This window comes from Lepisosteus platostomus, chromosome 15 (genome assembly GCF_059453375.1).
Source record: "Lepisosteus platostomus isolate fLepPlt1 chromosome 15, fLepPlt1.hap1, whole genome shotgun sequence".
In the NCBI taxonomy this organism is placed as follows: domain Eukaryota; kingdom Metazoa; phylum Chordata; class Actinopteri; order Semionotiformes; family Lepisosteidae; genus Lepisosteus; species Lepisosteus platostomus.
The window spans coordinates 24,499,547-24,523,320 of record NC_142625.1 but is presented as its reverse complement, the minus strand read 5'-3'; the positions used below and the strand labels follow the sequence as shown (position 1 = coordinate 24,523,320).

At 48.2% G+C, this 23,774-nt stretch overlaps 1 protein-coding gene across 6 annotated transcripts; it reads left to right on the top strand.

The window, feature by feature from the left end:
- Positions 1-3,354: 3,354 nt before the first annotated feature.
- LOC148648314 (protein FAM110A) lies at positions 3,355-23,148 on the top strand. Of its 6 annotated transcripts, none has more exons than XM_088607805.1 (2): positions 3,355-3,475; positions 20,167-23,148. In XM_088607805.1, the coding sequence occupies exon 2, from the start codon at positions 20,496-20,498 to the stop codon at positions 21,546-21,548; it is 1,053 nt and encodes a 350-aa protein (XP_088463931.1). In that variant the 5' UTR covers positions 3,355-3,475; positions 20,167-20,495; the 3' UTR covers positions 21,549-23,148. The 6 variants fall into 6 exon arrangements, with proteins under 6 accessions (XP_088463931.1, XP_088463930.1, XP_088463933.1 ...); XM_088607804.1 differs by lacking the exon at positions 3,355-3,475 and adding an exon at positions 4,807-5,070; XM_088607807.1 differs by lacking the exon at positions 3,355-3,475 and adding an exon at positions 5,128-5,299.
- The last annotated feature ends 626 nt before the right edge of the window (positions 23,149-23,774 follow it).

The window sequence follows — 23,774 nt, the reverse complement described above, 5'->3', positions numbered from 1 at the left end:
AGCTGTGTTGTAAATAGAACCTTTACAAGTAACTTCTCTTTACAGTAAGAGAAAACAAAGTTAACAAGGAGAAGAGGTAACAAGAAACTAAAGGACTGATTAACTTCCTTAACGCAGCCTGAGTCCTCGGGGTTCTGATGTACTGTATGATGCCCTGACAGGGGGATTTCAATGAAATACCCGCTTAGCAACACCGAGCCACTGCGGAGGCTGTACATTGCTGTCTGTCTGAGTGGAAAGCTCTGTGAAAGTCAGAAGTTCTCCAGGAGGCTGACCCTATATATGTTTTATGCCCCATGTGTTACATGGCTTTTCAGAGCCCTTAGGTCACATCTTCTCTGAAACGTTCTGAGCAGTAGTTAGACTGCTGAAGTACGAACAGGAGTAGTGAATGACTGCAGGCACCTTTCTGATAAAAGATACACTGCACCTTTTTAACCAGTGGATAAACCAGCAGAATGTGTCCCCTACTTTATAAATGAGTGACATACTGTACATACTGTGTTAGCTCACATCAAACTAGGGCCTACATATTAATTCATGAGTATCTGAATATGCAGTATTGCTTTCTTACCGCTGCTCAGCACAAAGTCAATAAATTCTGGATCAGTTTTTAGCAAACGAGATGCAATCCTCATCAAACCTTTCTGTAGTGAACGTTTTTTTTTCAGCAGAACAGAGTTCTGTATAATATATATATATAGGTCACAGCAAAACACACGTTGGAATGGCGAATCTTCCGTGTAATCGGCTCAGGAATTCGAGGGGAAACCACAGAAAATACCGAGTCGCTTTTTCTTTCCTGTGGAAAACCTTTAGAAGGAAATGTAAACCAGTCATGACTGATGAGACAGAAAGATAAAAAGGGCATTTTTATTTTTGTATGCCATTGTGACATATGTGACTTAACCCTTTTTGATCACCTCAGTACGAGGGGGTTCTCACTGTGGAGGTGTGTCAAAACAGCCCTTCACGTTGAAATGTATTAAACCTCCTGATTCAGAGATTAAATCGCAATTTGCGCAATAGTGTAGCACACGCAGGTGTAACACCTGGACTGTCCAGTACTGATTCCGGGGTTGGCCTGACTATTGCTTTAGGTGCACACGTGGACTGTGGTGCCCCGCCACGCGTGATTCCCCGGTAGGCATATGGGGGAATCGATCGCGTTCACTCGCTAATCGACAACAAGATTTCCTTTGGGAGGCATGCTGAAAAGTAGGGAGGCCCGTTTCCGCCAGGGAGTAAAAAAACCGCGCTATGACCTTTTTTAAGTATAAAATGACATACAATGGAAATATGGAAATATGTCGCAAATGTGAGATACTAAATCGCAATTCTGAGATACCATAGCGCCTTTTTGTTTTACTCCCTGGCGGAAACGGGCTTCCATAGTAAGGACTACGTCACCAAATTTGCAGAGCAATTAAAATACGTTTACGTGAAGGGGTTTTGTCTCCGGAAAACTGAACATCACAAAGTTCCCATGTTGCTCTTGATGTGGTTTTGCATGTTTTTCTTGAATATAAAAAAAAATCTCTGTAAAACAAGGATACTTTCCAGCTAAAATGCACCTTTTTTTCCCAGAATGTGTTACGTCATCAACAATGAACTGCCTCCGTCCAAAAAAAATCAACATTTACACTTTTCTTAGTCATGCCCTGTGTTACTGATGTTTTATTCAGTTACACTGTTAAACTATTTTGAGTTATACATAATGTGATGGTTAAGAAAAAAAAACTTTGAAAAAGAGAAAATCCGTCCACGATCCTTACAGGCAGAATGTGAACCACGCTACAGTTACAATACTATGCGAGTCAGCGAACAGGTTTTTACTTTTTCAGATATCCATTCACGTCTGGTGAGTGAATTGTTATAAACAGTCTGAACAAATTGTAAATCCAATGCCCAGAGGAAAATGTAAAAATAACCTTACACTGTATCTTGACAGAGGGCTTTTCGGCTAGCCTGATTGGCATTGAGAGCTATAAAAAACATACGTTTTAAATCATTTAAAATAAATCTCTGGATATGGCATCATATAATGTCACAAGTGATCATACTAGTTCGTTCCTCCCTGACGGAATGTTGTTGTGCTTCATCAAGCTGTGGCAAGAATTCACAAATGATAAAGGATGCATGTTTACAAAAAAAAAGGCTGGAGTTTAACCAGTGAATTTTTGTTAAAGGAAAGCCTCAGGATTACACTCCTGGTTATGACAAAGGGAGTCGCAGTAAGCTTCTAAGTCCTTCACCTGACTGTTTGTTCTCTCTGTGTTGGGAGACATTTGGTTTTCCTGTTCAAAATCTCTTCTCAACTTATTGTGAAGAAAAATGGTGCCTGATTGTCAGGACCGTGCACACGCTGAGACACAGTACAACACCGGAACACTGTTACAGCCATCAAGCCCTGAGGAATTTAACGTTGTGCATATTTGGTTTCTTCACATCAGTTGAATAATCTCTTAGGACATCCTACGTCACCTGTTATTTAAAGATTAGACACACTTCTTCAAGTTATTGATCACTTAAGGAAGTCATCTGTTCAATGGAGTCAAATCTGGACCTTGAAGACTAAAGGTCATTCTAGATTTTATTCCAAATTATCTTTAAATTACTTAATTGAAAATATCATCTTTTCAAATGAGCATGATTAAATTTGCCTTTTGAAATTGATTATTTATTAGCTGCCTACAAAACATGCTGAACGTGGGGCTCTCTAGGACCAGGGCTGTAGACCCCCGGTCTAAATCAACATTTCACAAGTGGTACTTTACAAATCCTTTCAAAGTGAACCTCCAAGGACCAGGTGGAGTCAGCCTTGGTTTATAACCTCAGCAGCAGGTGTAAATCTCCAAGCCATCAAAAACCTGCCTGAAGTCTGCAATTGAATTCGCCTGCCAGTGAATTCCATGTCACAACTTTAAAACGACCTTTCCCTTTCAGTTCTCTTTTCAGGTCTGGTGCTCAGTACTTTGTGTCCTTTGTGATCTCAGTTTATATCTGTGTGCCTGGTATTTGCACACAGATAGAAAAGAAAGCAAGTTAAGGCCTGAAACCTGACAAACAAGAGCTCGGAGGCGGAGGATAATACCTGCTCTATTATTCTTATTTTGTGTCGTTCGACATTCAGCTGTGAAGTCATGATGAAACTGTAACGAGAAGCGCTAACGGACACTACAATGCCTCAATTCGAAGTCACAAGGTCCTTTCTCGTTTCAGTGCCTTGTCAGGTTCCGCTGTCATCGCCCGTGGTTTTGTGTCACCGGTCGGCTACGTCACGACTCCTCTCGAGGAAGAATCCGACGAGACACAGAACGTATTGTGGCTGCCCTCGGGCCCAGGCCTGCACACAAAGACCTTGGGATATTTGCTGAAGGTCGGGCAGTGTACATTTCAGGGGGGAGAGAGAGTTTAGGGTTGTGCTATGGAGACCCTCCCTGGTTTAGCTGGAGAAACCTCCTGGATTAGCAGGGTTAGCAAATCCTTTTATAGCTCTAAGGATGCAAGTTTGCCCCACTCATCTCGTTTCCAGACTAGCTCTCCATACAGCTCACTGTCTTCTTAGACATTCTGCTTTCTCTCTTTTGTGCTGAGATAGAGGCTCCGGTGCACACGAAAAACTGCAGGACACTCTTGGAACCACAACAACAAAAAAAAAGTTCTGTTTTTGGCCCCACAAGTGATGTGAAACTGAGCAGTTTACCGTCACTGGTGGCACCTGAGAGCCGTGGACATGAACAGGGCCCAGCTCTCTGTCAGTGGGGGTTGTCAGGTCTGGAGGCATCCCTGATCTGGAGTATCTGGAGGCTGAGGCAAACGGCTTCCACACAGCGAGGGGAGCAGAATGGAGATGAGCTCCGATTCGCAACAAAGCCGAGCGTCTGACGTTAAATTTAGAATGGATTGACTGCACACCAGGGTCCGTCATGAGTCAGACAGGAAGACGGCATCTTTAGTTTTGATGCAGGATCAAGCACTCGGCCCTCAACCAAAATGTTTCTTTTTAGAATTTTTTTTTTCAGGAAAAGAAAAGAGCAGAGCCTTCGGCCTCTGTGATCATGGCCACCGTTCTTTTAGGAACACATCGTAACATTCACAAGAGCTCATTTTTAAACACCATGCCAATGAAATAACCGTCAGCTCGGCTTGGGCCAGATCCCACACTCGGCTTGGGCTCGCTTCCAGCAGGTAATTAAATAAATGAACCGGAGAGGGAGAGAGGCGTGTAATGACGGCGTCTTGACAGCCATAATTAGATGAGATAACGTTCACCAGCCGGCAAGGATCGAAAATGCTCTCCTCTTGAGCAGGTGTGAGCGGGGGACAAACGCACTGCTCTTGTGGTGAAGCTGAACGCCCCTGCGCACATGCAAAAAGCACTTCCTTCTTCCGCGAAAAACCTGCCCCCGACCTGGCCAAGAAAGTAACCCTTGGGCAAAAGTTTAAAAAGCAATAGGACTTTATAATTCACAGGGAAAAAAACACGGAAAAAAACCCACCAAAGTTCGTCTTGGGAGAATATTCAGGTAGGTGATCATAAATACATATTTAGTCAATTAAAGAGCACTCCCCCTATACGTGAGATGCAGTGTCAGCATGTTTTTTTTTCCCCCTCACACAGGTATTAATACCCACAGTCGCTTTGACAATTATGTTTATTGAACCAGAGTCTCACAACAGGATGACCGAGCATGTCCTCCCGCGAGCACTTGAGCGCGTTGCCTGGAAACCGCGTGCTCTGCGTCTCCCCGAATTCTGAATTCACCAATTCCAGCGCCCTGGCCGCACCAAGTGAGTTCGAGAGGGGTGTCCCAATAGCGCCCCGAAATGCAAAATACGGGGTTCGAATCTCAACTTTTTACATTTAATGAAAGAGGCATTCCGGTCTGCAACGAAACCACGCGTTTTCGTTTGAGAAAGCCGGCCTTTCTTCACCAGAGTGGTTGTTTTACCTACAGTTTCCAAAGTTTTCATTGCACCGTTTTGGTATCGCCCGCGCAGAAATTGAAACTTTCTGCACCGCTCGACCGGTCCGACCAGTTTGTTTGCCTGTCCGTAGCTGGAGGGGTGAGTAATTTTACACAGCAAACGGGTGTATTAATTATTGCTATAATTGACTCGGAAGATGGTGTTTTCGTGGGAACACGCTTCTTAGATGTGGTTACTGCTCCGCACCTGGCGTTTGTCGCTGAAAGCAGCGAGGTGTGCTGGTTTTATCTCAGTGCTGTGGCATGTGTTTTTAATCTGTCGCAATTTTATTAAGTGCATTTCCGCCACCCGATTGTCCTGCGGGCAGGTGGGTAAACACACACTTTCTTTACCTCTCTCGCCTCCTTAGCAAGAACTCCCTGCCTGCACGCCTGCACGCAGCCGCCCAATTGTACTTTGTTGCCCAGAGCGCACTTCTTCCGGAGGGGTACCAAGACTGCGGTGGTGTCGTAACTTTCCCCTGCCCCGTCCCACTGATCGCATTGTTAGAAGAAACCGTCTGATACCGTTCGTCTTGGCTGGAGGTCACCCCCTCCCCGGCGGCCATGCTCTCCCCCAACACAGGAGGAGAGAGAGACCTCCTGCGGGCAGGTCCTCACCCCGCCGCGGGCCCGCTGCCCTTACTGCGCCGCTCGGTGCATCTGAATCCGCAGTGTGATGAGTTTTGTGGTCATACGCTCTCACTTGCATCGGGTTACTAATACACCTGTGCCCTGTTCCTTTGCTCCCTGCTTGTAATCGCTGTGTGCCAGTTTGGGATGGAGCGTGCACGGACGAGTTTGGGTTGTGCTTCATCGGCTGTTCCACCCTGTCACTTATTTTTAGGGGTCGGGGGGGTCATATATATATATATTTAAGGTTCGTTCCCAGTACAACCAGTAACGGCTGTAGGCCCTGGAAAATACTCCCAGGCGAGCGCGGTGCCACGGGTCCCAGTGCCGGTCCTGGTGCCCTGCGCACCTGCGGATTCGTGTTCCAGCCGAGCCCTTCGTTCACTTAATGATGAGAGGGAGGTGAACTGTTTGTCCCCGGCTCTGTCACCTGTTCGCCGTTGCGTTTAGTGAAGTAAAAAGTACAAAGACAAAGAAAGCACTTCAAAATGCAACTACTAAAAGAATCTGGGAGCTACAGCTGTAGATGAAAGCGTTACTGTTTTCAAAAGATGCAAGTTCCATCTTTGAAGACGGAATCGCTTTGCAATCACGGACACGACAAACGAGAGCTACAATACAACCCCCAGACTTGTGGCTAGAAACAGAGTGCTGGGGATCCCAGTTGAACCTGTTAGATGAGTTGAGGCTGCGGTTGTCTGGTGATGGGGTGGACGCCGGCAGGTGTGTGGGGCATCAGGACCAGGACTGGGGACTGCTGCCCTCTGCCCTCTGCCCTCTGCACACGCCTGCTGCCCTTCCTTGGCCCGGCGAGGGGGGCAGCCTCGGGAGGTGTCCGTCCCCGGAGCTGGGCATCGGGCTGCTCTGGCGTGGGAGTGCGAGCTCGCTGGGGCGGCGCACGAGTCCGCTGGGAGTCCTCGGGACATGCACAGCACGGCAGGAGACGGCCCGTGACAAACGGCATAACGGAGCTATACAGATGTGGCTGTGGGGGGAATTAAACATGGAGGTCCAAGTCAAAAGGGCCTAGTGCACACCCTGCAGTCAGCTGTCTGTGATGTGAGCTGCGGTAGGGGCGAGGCTGGTCTTCGGCCTAGTGGTCCGCACTCGGACGGTGCACTACTGCTTGCCAGAGCACGGGGGGGGGAGGAGTTCGTGGCCTGGGATGGCTGGGGTCCTGAAGGAGGGGGTTGAGTGGGCTTCATGGGGAGGTGGGGCAGGGGTCGTTAGTCGCTTTCTCGGTAGGGCTGATGCTGGATTAGCGCGGCCTGGTTTTGTGGAGGCACTGGTGTGTTTGTGTTCAGAGGCCCGGTTGCGGTTCCGAGAAATGTCCCCCCCCCCTCCTCCTCCGTCTATCCGAATATCCTGTGCGCCGCGCTCCAATTGTTTATGCGGTGCTGCTCGGAGACAGAGTTTATGTGCTCTGGGTTTCCTTAAGAAGAGGAAATAGGAGTGGGAATATCCACTAAAATAAAAACACGGCGTTTCCCTTTGTTGCGTCTTCACTTTTCCTGCCTCGAGTTACGAGGAGGTTACTGGAAAATCCAGGGACTTCAGTTCGCCAGAGGTCAAGCGGGCTGCGGTCAGAGGTGAGCTGAGGAGGCCGATGTTTTGCTGGGGCCGACACACCTTCGGGTGAAAGCTTTTCCAGTCAGTGGGATAACGCATACCGGCACCCTTGTTCCCTCTTTGGGAAATTTACCTATTTTCCCCACATGCATTTTTAATTATTGTTTAATGCACGGCTCATCCTGTTTTCCTTGGAAGATTCTGAGGTAGGAAATTTGCACATGGGAGATAATGGGCACACTTCTGCAATGTTGCAAGTGTTACAACAAACACTGGAAAGTCATTATAATCTGGTTGAAATCCTTAATGGTCAAATCGGGGTAAAATGCATTCCTAGAAAATATAAATATATATGAATAATGAAATCAATCACATAATTTCTCAGAATTTGAGTGGGAAAGCATTTTGGATCGGATATTGGGATGGTCCCTCATTTTTTTCCTTTAAGTGAATAGGGGAAAAAAATATGCAGAGTATCATGCAGGAATAAAATAACCCCTAAATCACAAAACAGTTTAGATTGTTGCAAGAACAATTGTTAAGGTCCTGTCCTACACCTCTCTTGGAGCTCATTAGAAATCCACAACCTGTCCCCAGTGTGCCCTGCCACACAACACTGGAAACTGATTCTCCATGCTTTTCTCTGTGAAACAGCTACTTTTGCACAACGTCTCGGTGTTATTTTTAGAAGATCTTATTTCCTGCCCACTCCCAGGCGATAAACATTTAGCTACATTTGTGAATGACCAGGGCATGCTTTTCGAAAACGGGCTGCGTAAGTGCTTGCCAGAGCAGTTGGGTGGCATCACGCTTGGTTGTTACAAACGCACATCAGTGGAACATTGATGCTGTGAACTTAAATAGACTTACCTCTAATTGAGCACAATTAAAAGTGTGGTGTGAGACTGGGGACAGGGGTGTGTCTGACTCAATCCCTAATAAAGAATTGAATGCCATTCTTGTTCGATTGTTGTTTGCTTTCGAATGTTAAAATGGAGGACGGCGTGTGATCGCGTTCCTTCCTTCTCTCGTCGTGAGCTCTTGTAAAAACGTGCCCCGAGCAGAGTGGACTGGCACAGCGGTCGTTGTGAAGAGGTGCAGTTGTACTTGCAAGAAACTCCAGGCCGGCGGTGTCGCATGTCAGGGCTCGGGCTTGATGATCAAAGACACGGGGTCAGATTGTGTTTCTCAAAAAGAGTAGTGGAGTTACCCTGGTTTCCTGGCCAAACTTACCCCTGACCTTTACTAGTCGTAGGCTCCTAATAACCTTAATTTTTTAATTGTTGTTTTTATGTAGATTATTTATGCCTACTCTGGGGCAGCAAAGGTGGTTCTTAGCCGGCTTGGAGACTTTTCCAGGCAGGATTATCAGTGCTGCAACAAAAGATGGGATGCTTAGGGGTTAAACGGCAGGTGTTTTTCCTTCTTTCTTATGTAAGAGCTGCTGTAAACTGATAGGTTCTCCTTAGACCTTGCAGTGCGAATGAAAGCCTTTTCAGTCCTAGAGGTAAAAATGCACGGTTGCGGGTTGGCGTCGGTCTCCCTGTTCCCCGTCTCGAGTTTAGTCCGGACCTGTCCGGGCTTGTTGTGCAGCTCGGAGCGCACTGGAACCTGGGCGAGATGATGTCACGGAGAGGAGCGTAAGAAAAAGCAAGGGGCCAAGTGTCGCGTTTCATTTCTCGAGTGCGCTTCGACGGGGAGCCAGCGCGTGGGGGGAGAACGCGACTTGACCGTCGTCTCGTTGGGAGCCGGAAGGTAACGATTTCTTTTAGCGCTCCTGTATAAGGCCGCTTGCTTGTCGTGAGGCTTAAGGAGTAGCTCATTGCTTAGTTTCTCATTGAGACTGTAAGTAACACAACTGTCGGTGCCCGGGGATGGGGCACTGGCACAGGCGGCGGGCGCACAGAGCCCCGCGGTCTCCACACCCCACCTCCTCCTGAGCCGCTTTTTCGGACACGGTGGTGTCGGGGAGGGAAGGGGCTCACCTCCCCCGTCGCGGGCAGGGGGCGTGGGGCACGCCCGGCGCCGCAGGGGGGTCTGTCCTGGCGTTGACCCGGGGGGGGGTCCCCTGCAGCCTGCGGCGCCGGAGAGAGGAGGTGATCGCTCGTGCCTCCTGTCTCTGGTGAGGGATTGCGCCCCCGAGTGAATGGGAGTGGAAAGCGATCTGATGACGGGAGCACTGATGGGGCTCTTAGTCAAAGAGGGACTGTGAAAACCCGAGCCCCCGGGCCAGAGTTAGTCCTCTCTCCAACCCAGCACTAAGGCTTCATTTTGAGTGTAGCTCTGCCTTTCGTGATCATGGTTGATTCCACCCAGCTGCTTTCCAACGCTTAAACCTACACTCAACCTTGCTTTAGGTTCTCTTCGGGAATCGTTCGCAGCTTTTACATTTACATTGACGTTTATGTTGCTTCTCATTTTGGTTCCCATAATACCGTTGGCAGGGGGGGCGCAGGCCCCTCCTGTCATATGGTCCTGGCTGGAGAGTCGGCTCCCGGAGCACAGCAGCAGGAAGGGCAGGACACAGAGCTGCTGTGCAGGGGAGGGAGAGGGAAGAGGCCTGCGGGCCCGGTGCGGTCCTGGGGAAGAAAGGATCGGTGTGGCCCGGCCCACACAGCCTACCCCCTGCGCCTCTGGAGCTGGCCGTTCTCAGGGCATGTTGGCTGCTTCCAGACTGTGCTGTGCTGTACTCTCAATCTTCCACGTACAGCTGATGCTGTGGGGTTCAATTACCGTTTGCTAAAGACCGCGGCACTTTTTGTGGAAGTGGTCCTGCTTTTTTTTCCTTTCTCTGCTTCAGGATGCCACGCAAGATCAGTCAAATGGCCTCCTCTCAGTTGTGATCTTTGCCTTCTTTGTTATTGCTCAGCAAAACATACCATCCGGCTGCGCAGCTGTGATCGCTAGGTTCAGCTGAGGTTCTGTTCAAACGTATTTTCATTATTGAAACTTTTCTCTTATGTCTCTAATAAGTGGTTCAGCTTGCGTGACCAGAGTCGCGACGCGCAAACCCATTTCATCCTATTGCAGGGGCAAAGTGTCTCTTGCACGGATTTATTTATCCTTGATTTGTATAAGAATGGAATGCCACCTGTGCTTTAATTAAGCCACCGAATGAAGGAAGTGAGAGCTTGAAAAGCTGTCCATTTATGGCATTTTTGGGATGTCAGTAGCAGCGAGTTTGCAATGCTCGAGTATGAATTCCTTTCATATTCTGTGTTCACCATTGCCAGTACGTAGATGGCCTGATCTCCTCATTGTGTATCACTTAGTCATCACATTTGAGGTCTGGTTCACAGAGCAGGCCCAAACAAATGCAGGGTGGAGACCTAATTGATCTCCGTTTCTGCAGATACTGTACATGTTCATGACCCAGACTCTCGTGAATTTGGGTGCTGATGCCACATTTGGCCAGCAGTCCTGCTCTGTGACTCAGTCCAGGTCTGACGTCTTGTTAATTGTGGGGGGACAAACAAAATTTACGGTGTTCACTCTGTCACTGCAAAAAAAGCTGGAGGCAAAGTAAAAATCTTGCTTTATCTTCTCAAACAATACGCCTCACTGGGGAAATCTGATCCCTGTAAAGAAAAAGTTTGAAAACTTATCCAGATACTTTTTTTTTTTTTTGTCAAAGGCTGAGTCACTCTAGGCTTGAATGATGTTGATTTGTTCAGCACGTCTGTTTATAAAGCTCGGAGGCAGGTTCTCGAGCTGTCTTTAAGCAGCACTTTGTGTAAATCTCTTCTCGTGTTCGCTGTGGAGCTACCTGCTCTGTTCAGATAAATTACAGGGTTCCCACTGAGCAGGACCCTTGCTGGCTTGCCTAATTACAGACGAACGATTCGAGGACAATCGCCCCCCCCCCCTCGATGGGCTGAGGGCGCTGTGTCCTTTCATACCTGCTGCAGGCGGAGACAGGTGGCTGTGCTCTGCGCCCCGGTCCTGGGGCGTCTCTCTTTGAGCCCCAGCTCCCTCGTGGGCCCTGTTAATGGTCTCCTCGTTGGTAACCTTTCGGCCCGCGTGGCCCGTCTGGTTCATACTAGCTCACTGATCCCAAGGGGCTCGTACAGCTGGTTCAGTAAAAGAAACCAGGCTCCTGACTTCAAAGGGTAGCATGTTACACACTCCCACACCCCCACACCAGCGTTCCCAGTCAGTGTACTGGGACCTTGAATGGGAAATTATGCTCCAGAGGAAAGGGGGCCGCCTACTGGTCCGCCGGCGCCGCTTTCGTCAGCAGCCTGGTTTTGAATCGAGGTTTATGACCCCACTGCAGCGCTTTGAACCTCAAGTCTTGTTGTAGTCGTCTCGCCCCTCGGCCTCACTCGCTGCTCTGTTGTGTTGATGTCGTGCGGCCGGTGGTTTTTGGCGCTGCGCGTGAAATTGTGCAGGAAGAGGTGTGGGAAGCGAGCAGGTGAGCTCTCTTCATCGGTTCTGTCAGCATCGCTCAGGTGCAGTAACCACAGAGACATTGGTCCTGTATTGAGATTGCTCGCCGAGGGCCTCCTACACCTCATTAACATTCTTCTTGGGCTTGTTTGAGATTAAGCTTTGGACCGTCTTATCATTTTGCTTGGCTATGGGTTCTCAGCAGGTCAGTGGGTGAGACTTTGAACTGTAAACAAGTGGGGGAGCTGCAGGGAGAGGTGACACTCTGGTAATTGAACCGAAGGTGATTGATTAATAATGTCGATGTACAGTACGTGCAGGCTCCTGTCTGTGGGCTTTTATTTTCGTTTGCTGTAATAACACTGCTGGATTGCTTTGGCTTTGATTGCTTCCCAAGATGCAGTTCCTAAGTCATACATTTTAGGAAGGTGAAAGTAAATAGTAATAAAGTTGTTTTTGTGGATTTGGACTGTTTTACTATGCTACTTAATGAAGGATTTATACTAAAACGTACTCTAAAACTAACCGAATCTTTAATTTTAAATGCAGTCACAGTTAATAAATTTGGTTCTTAATTTTCACAGGCTTGATGTCCCTGTGTGTTTGATTAATTATAATTCACCAGTAAAATTATTTTTACTGCAATGCACTTTGCTTTTTTTCATGCATTTTTTTTAACCTGGCATCTGGTCCAACAGTAGGTAACATTTATCACAAAAATAACGAACCACTATCCAGGAGAGTGCGCATTTGTCAGCATTGAGGATTGTCACTTACCAGGTGGGGCATTGTGCATACTACCATCTAGTAAGCATTTTTTTAGATTAATTTTCTGAAAGTATTCTGAAGCTGTTTCCCAGGACTTTCAGTTGTATAGATATAATGAAGCGGGACTTTCCCCTCTCTGAATACTCAGCAGCATAAACTATGAAGCCTGGCTGGTTGTGTGGAATGCCTGCAGGATGGCTCATGCCTTTCTAGAGGGAAAAGCTTTATCGCTGATCATCCACCCTCATTTAACCTGGCAGACTATAAACTCTCTAAAAGTGCATTTTGTAATGCACTGCAAGTGGAAGTTTTTTTTTGCGAATGCAAATTCTAAGTTCATGTGAAAAAAGTCTTTTTTTTTAACATTTCATTGCTTTACCTGATGTAAATAAAAACTTGAAAGAAGCCGGGTTATCAACTTCGGCAACGTGGCCAGGAACTCGTTCCTTCCTCCCACCACTCTTTGAGTAAAGAAAAGCCCGTGGTGCTGATTGCGCGATCTTGTCCATTTGTAAAGAAGCCAAGGCGTCAGCATCAAGCACCATGCCTATAAGAATTAAGGATCGTTTTGGATTTATTATCATTATTCACATAAACGGGTGCATTTCTTCCTTCTTGTTTTCTTGCACAGGAGAAAGGTGCTGCAGGATGTAGTGGCAAGATGACACGTATAACGAGTGTCTTTTACATGATAAGTGGAAGACTTAGTCATGTGCACAGTGGCTCACAGATACAGCCCTGGGGATGCCTTTCATAACCCAGTCCGTGTGCTGTCCAGCCCTCCCCAAAGGCTGCACTGATTATGCGGGTTTTAATATTCATCGGGCAGTGCCAGCTGCCACTTGGCATTCTCTGTAGCTCTGGAGTTTCCTGTTCGGATAATGGGGACCATGGAGGTCCTTTGGTTTCTATGGTTTTGCAGGTGTTTGGCGTATTTGAATTCAAACCGTCACCCTTTGAGGTCCCACGTCGATCAGCTGCGCCTAAACAAATCCGTGACGTTTAAGCAAATACCTGCTAGAGATTAAAAACCTTTTTTTTTCTTCCTTCAATGATGAGTGACTGCCAATATTTGCCTGGCAAACGAGTGGAAGTGGAGATACTGAAGGAAAACAGTCGATATAAACCGTTTAAAGTAGCTCCCTGTTGCTTTATCTCTTTGTTAGTTTCGTCGTAGGTGATCCTATTTTATTTTCTTGCGAGTGTAACATCCTCGAACCCGCGTGTTGTCGACAAGCCGCGGTTCTGGTTTGCTTTGGAAGGGTGAGACCCGTGGGGTCGAGCTCTTTTTGTTATCCCTCACTGTGAAAGCCTTCCTCTGTATCCCTCCATGTTAAAGTACGTCCTCTGAACCCGGGGAAACAACTTGTGCTCACCCCGACGCTCACGATGTCGGTGTGGCATTAGGTGACGTCTTCAGATTTGCGCGGACTTGTCTTGCATCGGACCAGACCGAGGGAATCCCTTCTTGTTTGCCGTGTTCCAGTATCCCCTCTCTCTCCCTCGAGAGGAAACATACCATTAGTGACTCATGGCTGGACCATGTGCAGTGACAGCAGTTCCGTGTAATTGCAGTTTCCATCAGTGCCTGGTGCTTCCCCCTGTAGCCACATGTTGGAGCCAGGATCTCGTCTAGGTGGTTTCATACACAGTCCATACCCGAATGCCATTTTCTGTATGTAAAAGGGGGTTCGCCCATAGTTGCATTGGTTTCGCGGACATCCTCACCGCCTCTACGCACAGGTGTGCCTGTCTCAGACTGCAAGCGGTTGAGTCCTGTCCACTGCAGAGCAAACATTGTGTGCGGTGAAGAAAACATCTACCATCTCAAGCCAGGGCCCTGTGTCGGGTTCTGCTCTGTGACTGGTGTTTTCTTAAACATCCCTCGGAATCAGGTGGAATGTGGAGAGTGCAGGGAATTCATTCTTTAACTGTGCAGAAGTGCAAACTGCGCTGTACACTGCACTAGCATATACTGTGACTATAATACTTCCTAAGGCTTCAGTGCTCAAGACCTGTCATGCAATGGGGGGGAAAACTGCATTGCATTTCAGTTCCAGCGAGCAGACTCTCATCTAGAAGGTCTGGCTGCAGCCCAGAGAGACAGTCAGTCCGTCCCTCCCTCGAGCTGAGCCGACGCCGAGCCCGCCCCAGCCCCCCCACGCAGACAGGGCAGTTCGTGTGCGTATCGCGCTCGTCTTGTGGAGATAAGCCGTTCGAGCTCGTGCTGGTCTCCTCTCCCCGGAGCCGGGCCGGAGCGAGGCGAGGAGGAAGGGAAAGGAAAGCCGAGCGTGTCTGGGGAAAGAGCCGCAGGGCAGGCAGCCTGAGTCAGCCAGTCCAGCCAGCCAGCCAGCAGCTCATTCACAGGTAGAGCGCAGGCATGTGACAGGGAGAGAACTTCCTGACTGAGTGGTTCTTCCTGTACTCGGCGCTGGGGGCGGAGGGACTTGTTAAGCTCGGGACCCTGGCGGTGTTCATTCACTTCGCTCACCTGCTGCCTCTGCGGGAGCTACAGGCTGTGGATCGCGAGGCACAGTGGCCTGCAGCCGGTGTCCCTTCCTGTCCTGTAACCCGAGCTCCTGGAAACCGTAAGTAGACCGAGCGCAGTCTCCAAACGCACTGAGCAGCGTCCTGAGGCACAGTGGCAGCGGGGAATTTTGTGGCATCCAGTGTTCGTGAGGGTACCTCATCTTTTTCTTTCTGATTTAAATATAGCACGGTATTTAGGTTACAAGACTCGGGACGTTTTTAGTAAGCTGTGGAGAGCTTGCAGGGACATGAACGTTGAAGGCTCGGCGCTGATCTCTCTAGCCTGTAGCGCAGTTAAGGTACAGCGGGGCAGCCAAACAGATTACACAGCTCTTTTCTAGAGTTGCAGATTAATGTTTGGCTATAAAAACATGTCCGACAGACAGGAACACTTGCGCACAAGTATGTGGTTGGTGCTTGATCTGCCTGCTTGTTCTGCTTGTTTCCAGCTTAAGGAAGCTTTCCCCGTCTGTAAATAATGGACATGTGGTTATCATTACAGCATATGGTGAACATGGTCAAATGCTTACTTGAAAGACTCTTCCGATTGCTTTCTTCTCCCCTCTTCATTCAGGTATTACAAACTAAAACATGAAGCGCTAGTTTCGCTATGAGTCTGTGTGTATTCGGTTACAAATTACTTCTGCTACCAATTCAAGCTCCGTAAATGTGAAAGTAAAATCCATTGGTAGCAGATGTTTGTGTACATTGTCACCACCTACCCAATAAATCCTGCTGCGTTTCTTCACTCTGTTAATGTTAAACTGAATACTAGTTAGGATTTAAGACACTTTGGACTCTGAAGGCCGCACAGTGCACTTGGAGACGTGATGTTACCTGCTGGTTAACCCCTCTCTCCTGGTGTAAACCTCGAGCCAGTGGCTCTCCTTGGGAATCCACCTGGTCATTGTTGCTGAGCTGAGCCTGTGAAGCACCCTTCTTGCCAAGTCTGGGGAATAGCTTACAGAATGCTCTCGATGTTGAGGAATTGTAGAAGGCCTTGGGCAGCACTGCTGGTAGTTCCAGGTTCTGACATTCACCACAATGGGAGGAAAGAGTTTCTGTTTTTCGAAAAGGAAGGTATGCATGATCTGAAGCAAGAGCAGAGCAGAGCAGATCTGGGCAGAGCAGTCCCTGGATAAGGGGGAAAGCTGGCAGAGAATTTGACTGCTGCAGCCTTTATCGTGAAAACCACAGAGAGAAGAACTTGTTTAGTTGATGCTGACGGTACCTCAATAGGTAACGTGAGCAGGACCTGAAGAACGTAACATGTGTTTTGTCCTCTGCACTTGGCGTGAGACAGCAGCCTGCCTGAGCGGACAGAGCAGTGAGACGACCCACACAGTGAGTGAGTGAGTGAGTGAGTGAGTGAGTGAGTGAGTGAGTGTGTGCTTGAGCAGAGCAGAGCAGGCTGGGAAGGAATGTCCGAAGTCCCATGATTCTCTCAAATCCCACTTTCCAACGGCTAGCTTCAGAAGAGCCTATGTGAGCGGATTTTAAAATTGTTTAGTTTAGCAAGATGCAGTGCTGTGTCTTTGTTTGGGTACGCTTGTTAAAAGAGGGAACAAAATAATAGTTTCAGCCCATGGACCAGATTTTGTTTGGAGTGTTCAGCCAAGTCTTGCGGGCCTGTCAACTTTAGAATTCCTCTTGAAGTAATGGGAACACTTTGGTGGAATGATTTCAAGGAACTGGTGGCTGTTTACCTGAGCTACCCTGGTCGTTTAGTAAAGGGGAAAGGCCACATTTTACTTAAGTGTGATCTTTTCTCTAAAATCTTTTCTCAGAGTTTAATGTATTGCTCAAGAGAACTGCAGGGTTCCTGGGTGCACAGCACTGGCATGTACTTGTAATCTCCTGCGTGTGACAGATATGTAAGAAATGTTTACTATGCAGTGGTGTGGCACTGAAATAACCGTGAGAAACTTCCTCTGAAGACGGGAGTCACACACAAAACATACAGAGTGTAGAAGAAAACAAATGCAGAAAATCTGTATATTTGACCTTTCCTCATGCTTGCCTAGTCCAGCTGTTGCACTGAGATTGTGCCTCCTGCCTCCTGTGTGATTTTTTAATCATCTACAGCAGTCTTTGGATTGTGCGCTGTGGTGGCGTTTGTAACTAAACTATGTGTGATAGAGAACTTCTGTCCCTGATCGGGGAGTGCCAAGATCAGGCAGCAGGCTGTTTCTGTCTGAATTAACTCTGATCAGTCCAGCGATCAGATCTCAGGCATGGTTTTGGACTGGCTTGGTGGTGAGGCGTACATTGCTCTCTTCTGGGTATCTCTGGAACTGCAGTTCAGCCTGTGAATGAGAATTACCCTTAGTGTGTGTGTGTCTCCAATAGGATCCATGAATACGGTCTGCACAGACCCACAGCACCGTTAAACCCATCCCTGTATCAAGCCGCCTTTGAGACTGGGATTGCACTGCTTTGCCTATAGGGTCACACAATTCCCCCACAGGCATAGATTGGCACGTCTGGATCTGGAGCGAAGCGCATCGCTGCCTAGTTGGAGCGGCAGGACAGAGAGACAGAGCCGTGACACTTAACACCGAAGCAACATGATCTGCTGAGAATTGGCTGGTGCTCTGTGGTGCGACAGTTTGATTGAAGAAATCCTTTATGATTCATACATTTACACTTCCCGGTCGCGTCTCTAGCGAGTCTTAATTATTTTTCTCTCGCTTTTCAAAGATGAAGGTGGCCTGTGATGAAAGCCAGATATGCTCGCAGGTTTAGATGTCCACATTGCCCCTGGTGCTTTCTCATAGATCTCGGCGGAAGCCGTTTACTCAATTTCAAGGAGATAATTGACTCAGTGACTGTAATGAGCACTTTCAGACATCGCAATCACCTTTAATTATACGTTTTATTTTATATAGGTGCTTAATGTGGTAAGAGCTGTTATGCCTTTTGTTTAAAGGGACAGTGTCTTGTTTGCAGTGGTTAGTCTTCACTATAAAACAAAAGGTTTGCATTTACCTTTATTTTTTTTAAAGGTGTCTCTCTACTACAGGACACTACAACAAAAGAAAAACAGTTGTGATAGAATTCCCACAACCCTTCTTTTTAAAAGGCTGTCCAAACATGTGTGCCATCCGCTGTGCTCTCCATTCGTCGGGGAACATTCGGAAACACCGGACAGGACAATGGCAGTCCTGCGTTAACCAGACCTGTAAAAAGACCAGAGCCATTGCATTCTCGCATTTTCTTGTGAAAATCTCACCTTGATCTTGTTCTTTCTTGTGCAAACGTGGTGCAGTGTAACAGTGTTTGACAAGAGGGTAAATGGCTCTTGATTTACAGCTGATCTGGTACACCTGGGCCCTTGTGATTCGCAGCACGTCTCCAGAGTGTCAGATTCCAGCCATTGTGTTTCTCTGTGCTGCTGAAGGTTTAGCCAAGAATGGGATTCAAAGACAATGTACAGTGCTTATAATGGAATTAGAGGTCTTCAAACCTTTAGGCCTAACTGTTTGCTCTGTGGCCATAGGTAGACTTATCTCTTTTTTTAGTAAAAAAAGAAGCAATAGAGTGCCAAAGGGTGTCCGTGCACAATGGTGAAATGTTTTTCTCTGTCCTGTACGATTGGGCATATATCTGTTTAATTGGTAATGAAATACAGGTTTTGGTTAATTGGAAAACTGTTCACTATTGATTGGAAGAAAACAATATGAGTATGCAATGAGACCCTTGGAGCCAGCATTTTAGAAACTCGGAGGTCTGTGGCTGTAAGGTTTTCTGTGTGTTCCTGCAATACGCCAGAACGGGCTTTTTTTGGGGGGGCGACGCGAGATTAAAAAAATGCTCGCGAGTTATCCTGGAGCCGGGCTCAAGCCTCCACTGAGGGGGCAGGACAGGCTGTGAAGCAGCTGTGCTCTTTTAAAAGAGGTGCAGAGGTGACAATAACCCGGTTTATTTCAAACAGCTGTCTCCTGCCTCACAAAAGGAGCAAGAGGGGACCTTTTGTGGCTCTTTAATAGAAACGCCAAACAACGTGCAGCAAACTGGACTGGGTCTGTTCAAGTGTGCAGTGAGAGTACAGTAGGAGTCCCCGGTCTCTTGACTGAGAATAAAAGGAGACTTTTGAATCTGCATCCAGCACAAGCTGTGTTTATACTCCCGGCTCGATCACGAGAAGTTTGTTTGAGGGTGGGATCCGAGAAGCTGAAAGAAGAGGATGCATTCTCTCCATAGCCTGATTTTGGCTCTCTTTGAACATCGAAAGCTCAGTGCATGTGCTGTGTTTAAAACAAAAGGCTTCCCGAGGTTTTAGTGAAACAAAACAACCAAGTTGAGCCCTGGCTAAATCTGTTGCAGTGCCTATCCTTAGTGTTTCGTCCTATGAAAGTTTAAATTTGCCTTTGTGTGTGTGTGGAAAACTGCTTTAATTATTTAATAGGTCTTATGTGCTGGTTGTGTGCAGCTGAGGTATATAATCGTACATCTGCCAGCACTTACAGTACAGTATTTCTAAAAGGACTTTATAAATAGGACTGTAAATCTAGCACAGAGGGAGTCTATTTCTTATTTAAAAAGGGATGAATAAAAGATCAATTAAAATGCATAAATAAAGAAGAGTTTCTTGCCTGGTGTAATCAGTGCTTCATTAGTGCAGCAAGCATTTTCTCTTGGTGTAGCTGGAGGAAAAAGACTGCAAGGTCACAGCTGAATCGGTTTGATAGTTTATCCTCAAAAGTCAAGGTTCTGTTTGGGGTAAAAGTTAATATTAATCGTTGGTCTGCAACTCTTTCAGACCCTCTGTGCAGGACTGAGAAAAGGAACATTTGTTTCCATTTGCCATCAGTTGAAAATATCAGCCTAATTTGGCAATAACTCTGTACAGTTGATTTGGTGTCATTGTTACCAGTGGTTAAAAATGATTTAGTGCCCAGGTTCCATCTTTGTTCTGTTAGGTTTGACAAAACTCTGCAGGCAAATGGGGACACCAGCAGCTCTTTCTTTTTTTTTTCCCTCTTCTCTTTATCCCTTCAAAGAATTTCATTTGAATGAAAATGTGGTGGGCGTGTTTGTTGTTAGAAGGGGGCGGGGCGGGGAATTCTCACCTCCGCCAATGGATGGGCTGCCCCAACCCCCAGCTGTCTTTTCAGAGCCCCTTGCTCCTCCGTGATTGGCTGCTGTCCCCGAGCATCTGGAAGGGCTGGGAGGAGAGGGGAGGGGCCTGCTTCAGATATTAAAGAGAGCTTGCCCCCTCTTAAGGCTTAGTGCTTTGTTGATGTGCTGCTGCGAACACCAAGTGCTGATCCTTAACTCCTTGCCTTATTCCATTGTTATCTTTCAGGAGCTTTCGGCTTTGGGACTTACAAGCTGGAGATCGGTGCCTGCGGCTGTGAAGAGCGGGCCACTGCGTTCTGCAAGTCAGCCTCCCGCCTGGGGATCGTTCTCCTTCACGCTGCAGCCCGGTGCCTGGAGAAGGAGCCGCCGTTAACCTCTGGTGCTTGAGCCATTGAGGCAGGCTGATCTGGAATGTGACCCCTGACCCGGTCCAGTGGGCGTCTTTCAGAGAGGAAGAAGCTGCATAAAAGACTTGAAAAGTATCTGGAAAGAAGCAAGAAGACAAAAAAGAAGGCGCTTGGTGTTTTTCCTGTTTCCCCCCCCCCCCACCCCAGCATGCCCGTTGAAACTCTGCAGGCAGGCGGGATGGTCAGACAAGTGTCATCGGGGATTCCTTTCACCTCAGCCATGCCCTTCCGCATCCTCCACAAGGGGCCCGAGTACTTCCGCCGGCAGCTGGAGCCCAGCTCCAAGAAGCCCAGCGCGGTGGAGCGGCTGGAGGCCGACAAGGCCAAGTACGTCAAGAGCCAGCAGGTCGCCAGCACCCGGCAGGAGCCTGTCAAGCCGCCCCTGATCAAGAAGCCGCTGATGTCCCCGGGGGCGCTGCGCGCCATGAGCACCCCGACGCGGCGGCCGCCCCTGGCCCTGCGCAGGGCGGAGGCGTGTAACCGGAGGGGGGCCCTGAACCTCGAGATCCTCAACAACCTGATCAACGTCTGCGACGGCCCCCTGTCGGCCTCCAGGCCGCCTGCGGAGAGCGGCGGCGGCGGCGGCCCCCCGCCCAGGGCCCTGCCGGGGGACCAGAACGCCAGGCCGCCCAGCGAGGAGGGGGCCGAGCGGGCGGGCAGCTGCTGCAGCCTCTCCAGGCGGGGCCCGAACACGGTGACGGTGCGCCGCGTGGACGTGCGGCCCAGCGCGCCCCAGCCCCAGCCCCAGCCCCCGGCCCGCCAGCCCAGCCCCTTGCCGCCCGGGGGCGCCCCGCCGCCCTCGCCGGCCTGCACCCACCTCTCCTCGGCCAGCTCGCGCGGCTCCCGCAAGCAGCCCGCGCTGCACCGCTCCAAGTCGGACCTGAGCGACCGGTACTCGCGCGCCACGGCCGACCTGGAGCGCTTCTTCAACTACTGCGGCCTGGACCCCGAGGAGATCGAGAGCATCGGCGTGGAGCGCTTCGCCCGCGCCAGCTCCGACATCGTGTCCGTGTCCAAGCTGCACAGCGTCAGCACGCCCAGCTCGGAGTGCGGGCGCTCCCAGCGCAGCCGGCCCGCGGACGAGGCGCCCGGCGAGCGCGTGCCCTACGGCGTCTCCGTCATCGAGAGGAACGCGCGCGTCATCAAGTGGCTGTACGGCCTGCGGCAGGCCAGGGAGGCCCAGAGGGTGTCCAACGTGTAGCCAGCCTCCAGCCGGGACCAGAAGGACCTTCTCCTTATTTATTACGACTCGGGACTGCTTTCTGTGTTGTATTTCTGTGCGTCTCAAGGGAAGCTTCGTTTGCTCCCAGCACTCCGTCCCCCAGGTTAAGACGCCTTCCTGTGGGACGCTGAGGGGGCTGAGCCGGGCAGAGGAAGGGTTAAGCTGAACACTGACTGGGAAAATGAAAGCTTTGCTACTATTTACAAGAGACATGTGGCTGTGGAGGCCAGAGTCTGAAATATTTACCTTTCAGTGGGACTGAGCTGTGACCCCGGTGTGTTTTGAGAGGGCATTTGAAATGCGTGTCTTTTTTTTTTCTTGTCAAGGCTGATAAGTACGTTGCATTGTGTGCCTAACCGTGGTAACCTTTTTCGAAGCAAAAAAAAAAGAGAAACGCACAGTACGAAGAACTTATCTCCAGATAAGAGCACAACGTTAAAGAAATTGAGAACTGTAACTAATGTATACCGAGGGCCAGACGTGGTCTTTCAGCTAGTACAAAAACTGGTTTAATGTGAATAGTTTTAATCAGCTTTAACAAAACCCGGGTCGTGCTCACATCGGGAACCTGATTTCTGTTGCAGTCAGTATGCAGTCCTTGTGTGCACTCACACATGTCCTTGCGCAGTATTCAGTTAACACCAGGATCAAAATGACCGTTTGTGTGATGGTGGCACACGTTCTTGACTTTGAGAACTTATTTCATTTTATTGATGGGGGTATCCATGGGGTGGCATAGACACTGAGCTTTTCTCTTCCATCTTGAGTTCATTTCTCAAAGGACGGCGAAGCCTGTAGATGTGAGTTTTGTTGGCGGTGAACAGGTGGCCAGTGTAAGTTCGCAGGGGGTGGGTAAGCGTAAGTGTGGGATGTCAGGCAGCGAGTCATTGAGATACAGTCTGGATGAGTTAAACTGACAGGAGAACAGATATTGCCTCACTTTCCCAGTGGGCAGGGTAGGAAAATCAGACGGTGAGGGTCTGATGGATCGAAGAAAGACAATGGAAAGAGAAACGCATGAAAGATAGGAAGACAGAATTGTGCAAGAGAGGCTGGCGTTTATAAAAGGGAAGGATAACGTATTTGAAATGTTTTTTTAGGCAAAGCGTTACACATTTCTATTTATTGTGAATCACATGTAAATATGTAATTATTGCTTTTTTTAAAACTTGTGTTAATTTAAAAGTTGAGTTATTTTTTCTTTCATGTGCAGCACATATAACTCTCTAGATCTGTAGTCTCACTAATTCAGCAGACTGTTAAAGTAAGCAGCATTTCTCATTTGTTCTTGTACTCTTCACCTGCAAGTGCACAGTAGCTGAGCAAGTTGATCCGTCTCCTCTCACTCGCTGACTCCGGACCACAGGCATCAATTTATTATTTTCGAAAAAGGCTCAGCTGATTCATCCCATGGAAGGCTTCATGTGTGGCATTGTTCTCCAATCCTCAGTTCTGTTTCATTGGAAAACCAGAATGTACGCAATTTTGCTGTTGATTTTTATCTGCTAAAAGACCGCATGTTACAGCACATCTGCAACTGTTTAACATCTCATTAAAGAAAAAAACGTTCTTGGAAAAATGTCAGTCTCTATTTCTCAGTGCCTTTTAAAAATGTATATACACGCAGCAAAAACCCACCCTTCTTAAAATCCCCTTCCAAGTAATACATTTTAGATGATAATTATCCTATAATACAACATGTTTTTACTGCATGCCTAAATGAACCTTTTTATTCTAAATTCTTTTAATTCTGAACACCAGGTTGTTGAATATTGACCTTATAAGTCAGGTCATGGAGTAAGTATTTGAGATTTTATTTATTCAAAACAATTTTGTAAAATGGCTCTGCTGAATTGTTCACTTTAATGCTGTTTAATTTAGTGCAGAGTGCAAATCTACATTTGCCAAGCTCCATCACTTGATTGACACTGGAGCATTGCGTAAAAGTGTGTATTCACTGCAGACTTTGTGATGTGAGTGCATTGCTTTTTGCACGCTTTTACAGCAGCAGATGCAGGGCTGTGGCAGCAGTCCACTCAATTATTAAAAAAAAAAAACCCTTTCCCATTGTATCAAATGCAAATGTTAGTGTGCCACTACAGGAGTCATGTTGAAAGGTAGCCAGCAGTTTGTCAGGAAGGAATTCAGTGCATCTGCTTGAGTACTTCCTGGGGTGGCTGCTGTCCAGGCCTGGGACAGGCAGCT

Excerpts from the sequence above, each read along its gene's own strand:
- LOC148648314 (XM_088607805.1), top strand. The coding sequence starts at position 20,496 with ATGCCCGTTGAAACTCTGCAGGCAGGCGGGATGGTCAGACAAGTGTCA.